Consider the following 6,113-nt stretch of genomic DNA (forward strand, 5'->3'; position numbering starts at 1 on the left):
AAAATTCTATAAAGGGTATTCTGAGCACCAGAAGAAGTTGATAGGGTAACAGTTGACAGAAATATGGGCATCTAGAAAAGACTCTGAAATCACACCTCAATTACCTACTTAACCTATATACCCATATATAAGACTTTCTCTACAGTAACTCTTCCATCTCAAAGCATCCTAAATCAGAAGATATCCCCTCATATATAGAACCCTTCCTATTTCAACCACTTCTGTTACTTACTATTTCTTTCCCACAAGTGTGTTTCTAGTAAATGTAAAAGATGACCAGAAATAATCATCTCTCCATTTGTCTCCTGCTGGGCTCTTATAAAAGTAATCAGCTCTGCTCTGAAGATATGGTTGCACTCTCACACTCAATTCATTGCCTGTGAGTTTGCTTTCAAATATCCATTCTCCTTTTGTGCCTCCCCCTAGATTCCTAATCTATCATGCTTTCTTGTGATGCAATAGAAAATGTGCTGTGGTCATCTGGGAAAAAATTAGCCCTGAAGAACATTTGCATTGGGAATTGTTAGAATGATAATTGGAACTCCATTAGACAAAGACCTAGTCCAGACCTTTGTAAGGAATACATATTTACTAACCTGGTGGTATCCTGCCGGGTCAGTCCTTTTTTTCAGGTTTAATATTTCATCAGTTACTTCCATAATGATATGGCAAGCATACTTACTCAACTGAGAGAAGACTGTTAAGTCTCTGAATTTTTGAAGATAAGAAAGTCACTGTAAATGACAATAATACATTTAAGAAAATGAAATACTATATTAAGTGCTTTGCTACTATTCAATGCTATATAAATACAAGCTATCATCATGCTGAGAAGGCAGTCCTTTATTGACAGAAACAAAACAAAGTGACAGTTAATGGATGGGTAATATAGAGCCCTTGGGTGGAGTAGAAGTGACATCACATGCACTCCCAGACAGGGGCAAAGGCAAACAATATCTGGTTGGGGGAAAAAACCTTGTCAAGTTAGAGCTCCCTTATGGATTCAGAAGGACATCTTCCTAAGCATGAGTGGGAAGAATCTTAATAAGAGTAATATTCATTTTTACTTTTTTTCAGGTATGCATGTCTTCTCTCAGCAGCTAGGTGGGTCAGTGGTTAGAGTGCTGGGCCTGGAATCAGAAAGACTAGCTGTGTGACTCTGGGCAAGTCATTTAACCTGTTTGCCTTAATCCACAGTAGAAGGCTACTCTAGTGGTTTGGGTTAAGAAAACCCCATGAAAAGTTGAATATGACTGAATCAACGACAAATGCCATCTCTGTCTTTGGTCCTCCTATGAGAATTTTATGGGATTGTTGTTGTTATTATGATTAATAGTTTTTCTAATTCAATGACAGAGATCATACTATGCACTGTATACAAAAATGACTTTCCTTCTAAAGTAAATGCTTCTAAAGTATAAACTGCAGCTAATGCCAAGGTTAGTCAGTGAATCTTAGTCTAATATTAAATTTAAGGAAAAAACAAATGGAAATTGTTAGCATTAGGCTGAAAATCAATACGAGGACTTTGAATTGACAGTGTCGATACTGAAGTTACAGTATTAGCATCAGCTCTCTGTGCTTAATTGTATTGAAAATTTTGTCCCTAACCACTTAACCACAAGTGTACTTTCTCCTCCACCTCTTTTAGTTCCTGAATTTGTGTTTTTCCCCTTGAACCATAGCCCATTATACCATTGTGTTTAATCCTTATCTGAAAGAGATTAAGCAAAATATCTCTCAATTTACAGTGACACCAAGGTTCAAGAAATCTGTATAATCAATGAGTTTTTGCCAAAATTGAATAAAACATGGGTGACAAAAGGAAAACAAAAGACAACAGCTACCTGGAACAGCGGATAGAGTGCTGGAGCTGTTGCTCAGTCATGTCCAATTCTTTATGACCACATTTGGGGTTTTCTTTTCTTTTCTTTTTTTTTTAAGGCAATCAAGGTTAAGTGACTTGCCCAGGAGCATACAGCTACTATGTCTGAGATCAGATTTGAACTCAGGTCCTCATGACCCCAGGGCCAATTATCTATCCACTGTGCAACCTAGCTGCCCCCATATGGCATTTTCTTGGCAAAGGTACTGGAGTGATTTGTCATTTCCTTCTCCAGCTCATTTTACAGATGAGGAAACTGAGGCAAACAGTTAAATGACTTGCCCAGAGTCATGTAGCTAGTAACTATCTGAGGCCAGATTTAAACTCAGGAAAATGAGTCTTCCTGTCTTCAGGCCTGGCACTCTATCCACTCCACCACTTAGCTAACCAAGTATAAATGTCAGCTATTATTGTTTCTGACCTAGAGATTTTCTGAGGATACAGTTGGAATTAAAATCCAGAGACACAGGCTATCATTTCTATCATCAATAAGGACATCTTTTTAAAAAAAAAAAAGATATATTTCCATGGCATTTTCTCATTCTCTACTGAAATATAAAGTAGAAAAAAAAGAGCTTCATTTTCAGATGACAGAAAGTTAAGTTAAGATTTGGGCATCACAATTTCAAATTGTGCCACTCAGTTTCTATAAGAAAAGTCTCCTTGGAATTACATTATTGTACTGACCCACTTGGAACTTAGGAAGTTAGCAGATCTTTATAGTAGACAACTCCCACATCAAAGATGAGCCAGTATTCATCATCATTCCAACCTGACCCATGAGTCCCTGAGGTAACATAGGACCTATGGCCAGAGAAATGCAGTCCCGAGATCCTGTTAATTTCTGTTGCATTGTATTCATGCCAAAGCAATAGGATTAGCTGTGGGAGAAGATATTTCCCTAAAAGTTCATTTTCTCTAATGGAGAATATATAATCTAGAAGTGTATACACACATGCATACATATGTGTACATATACATGTGTGTATGTACATGCATATATACCCATACTCTCTCTATATTCTATATATGTGTTCATATACACACAATATAAAATATATGGAAGTAGCATTTTCCATTCAGAATACAATCTGTTCACTTTGTCTTACCAGAAGAATAAACCTACATCTATGCACATAGGTTGACCCAGCTATATTGAGTAAATGATTGGTAGTTGTTCCGTTGAAATGACCAGTCAGCTTTTGTGAAGACACTCAAAATTTCTAACCTACATTTCTAATTCTGAGTCTTGTTTAGCATAACTGTCTTGGGGCCAAGGAGAGGAAAGTGAGATGATTCACTAGGACATGGGAATCCATACTTTAAGATCTTTCTCATGCCCCCTAAAAAATTAGCTGTATGGGAAAGTATCCTAATGGCTTCAATGCCAGCATTCAACTCTTTTTCACTTAGAAGCAAGGAGTGTAAAATACAAAATATGTTTCCATCATTTTTACATTATAAGGGAGGAAGAAAAATAGTGTGCTCTAGTGGGAAATTTCTTGAAGATAGCTAGAGGTCTATAAGATAGGAATCTATTCTGAATCTTTTCTGCCCTATTTTGACCTTCTTGTAAATTATACTGGTTGTGGCAATTAGTTAGGGAAGGAGATGGAGAAGGAATGGAGGATGAGAGGGAAGGGTATCAGTCTCATTACTATATAGGTATGTTGACAGTTTCTGGGCAGCTAGGTGGCACGTGAATAGAGTTCCAGGCCTACAGCCAGGAAGATCTAAGTTGAAATCTGGCCTTGGATATTTACTAGCTGTGTGACCCTGGACAAGTCACTTAACTCTGATTGCCTCAGTTTCTTTATCTATAAAATGAAGTGGAGAAGGAAATGGCAAACCACACCAGTATCTTTGCCAAGAAAACACCAAATAGGGTTACAAAGAGTCAGAAATAACTGAAAAACAACAGAATTTCACATCCTGCTTCCAATTCAATAGAATGTAGGGACCACATCTAAAAGGAGTTGCTCAATTTGTTCTGAGTGATTTTATTTTGGGTTGACTCATGATAGGTGTGCCTTCAGTTTCCATCCCAATCTGGGAAGAGTGAAAGTTGTGAAGGAGAACCCCAACAATCAGTCTCATTGTTTGCACTTGTGACAGGATGGCATTTTGTGGATGTCTTATCCTGTGACAGATTTTGGAAACAACCTGCCTGGCCATTTTGAGTGGTAAGACCCTTTCTATCTCTATGCCTCTGCCTGCCTTTTAGAAACTGAAAGAAACAGTATAAGTTTAAGGCCCTAGATCAAAGAAGCTAGTTAAAAGGCAAAAGAGGCAGTACCACAGCACAGGCTGTCTACTCTGGGAATGTCAATCTCCCTGGGACTCAGTGGGAGGATGCTCACAACCACTCACTTCTCTTTACATAAGATGTGTTTGTTGACCATCTTCCTCATGGCAATTTTTACTTCCTTGTTCCGTAATGTGTAGATGATGGGATTCAGTAAGGGGAAGATCACAGTGTGAAACACAGATACTATTTTATCTAAGGAGAAAGCATCAAAAGGACGTGCATAAATATAGACGGATGGTCCAAACATTAAGACCACAATGGTCATGTGGGAATAGCAGGTGGACATGGCCCGGCTGGTACTTTCACCTGAGCCTGAGTGCTTCTTGAGCATGGACAAGAGGAAGGCATAGGACAAGAGTAAAGCAATGAAACACACTACAGAGATCAATCCACTGCTGAAGATCATCACCAACTCCTCTGGGAAGGTGTTGGCACAGGCAATGCGGACCACCTGTGTGATGTCACAGAAATAGCTGTCCAATTCATTGGGTCCACAGAATGGCAGATGGATGATAAGTGCCACCTGGATTATGGAGTGGACAAAACCACCCAACCAAGAGCAGGCCACCAGCACACAACAGAGGCGCCGATTCATGATAATAGCATAGTGCAAGGGTCGGCATATGGCAGCATAACGATCAAAAGCCATCACTGTGAGCAGGAACATCTCAGAGGCCCCGACAAAGTGCAGGAAGAAGAGTTGAGCAATGCAGCCCCTAAAGGATATGATCTTCCTTTCAGCAAAGAAGTCCACAAGCATCTTAGGGGCTGTGACAGAGGAATACCAGATGTCAAGGAAGGCGAGGTTTGCCAATAGAAAGTACATAGGTGAAGTCAGGTGGGCATCATACCTGATGGTGAAAATAATAAGAACATTTCCTGGTAGGATTATCAAATAGAAGGAGAGAAATATAACAAATAAGACCAGTTGCACCTCCCGGGTCTGGGACAGCCCTGTGAGGACAAATTCTGTCACTCTGGTGTAATTCTCAGTTTCCATTTCTTCACTTTATTTTTCATAGCATGACTAAAGAAAACAAAGAAATCAAAATGACTCATAATATCAAATACGGAACAGATTACTGTTTTCTCACTTCTTTCCCTAGAAATGCCAAATCTATACTACCATTATGACATTACAGGAAAACAGTTTGGGGTGGCCCCATTTCATAGATAGATAAACTAAGGCAGGAAGAGGACAAAGGATCAATCTGAGATCCACCCTGAGACTGGAATCAGTAATATTGTAAGTCACAGATGAGAACTCAGTTTATTAATTTCATATACCGCTTTCTACCAAAATAACCAGTGAATTTCCATATCTCCCTCCACCATCTCCATTTTAGGAAACTTCTATAAATGTCAGAGATAACATCAAAAGGAAGTTTGACATTTGCCGAATAGTCTCTGAAGTAACTTGATTTTTCATATTTTATTTATATTTTGCCATTTTGGAAGGCCTTATCACCCGAGAATCTCTGTTTTTGTTGTAATAGGACTTGGCTTGGGCTGGTCTCTTCCACAGAGATAGTTTGGCCCTAAACAGAAGCTGCTGGGAGAATTGTATTTCTAATTTATGTATGATTTTATGTAGAACAGTGGTACTATTGGGATTTCCTATACCTCTTTCTCTTTAGCCCAAACCATGGCATCAAACTAACCTATGTTAATGTCCTCTAATGAATGATATAAACTCACTCACACACCCGATGGTCTGTACATGTATGAGGTTCACCTGTACCCAGGGAAATGGCTATTATCATCATCATGAAAAATATGGTCACTCATGTATAAGCACAACAGAAAACAATGTAGGAAGTAAGTATTAGGTCACCAAAGAGTATTAATGAGGTATGTACACATATAAATTCCAGCTCAAGTAAGATCTTTTCCACTATGCCAACCTCATCCTCCCCAATA

At 38.8% G+C, this 6,113-nt stretch overlaps 1 protein-coding gene across 1 annotated transcript; it reads right to left on the reverse strand.

The window, feature by feature from the left end:
• Positions 1–4,251: 4,251 nt before the first annotated feature.
• On the reverse strand, positions 4,252–5,193 carry LOC114028421 (olfactory receptor 4M1). Its single transcript, XM_027842654.1, has one exon. It carries the CDS (start codon positions 5,191–5,193, stop codon positions 4,252–4,254), a length of 942 nt encoding a protein of 313 aa, XP_027698455.1.
• Between the last annotated feature and the right edge of the window lie 920 nt (positions 5,194–6,113).

This window comes from Vombatus ursinus, unplaced genomic scaffold (genome assembly GCF_900497805.2).
Source record: "Vombatus ursinus unplaced genomic scaffold, bare-nosed wombat genome assembly UNPS02014880.1, whole genome shotgun sequence".
NCBI lineage: Eukaryota > Metazoa > Chordata > Mammalia > Diprotodontia > Vombatidae > Vombatus > Vombatus ursinus.

What these genes read in the sequence shown, in the direction of transcription:
- LOC114028421 (XM_027842654.1), bottom strand. Translation starts at nt 5,193, where the DNA reads ATGGAAACTGAGAATTACACCAGAGTGACAGAATTTGTCCTCACAGGG.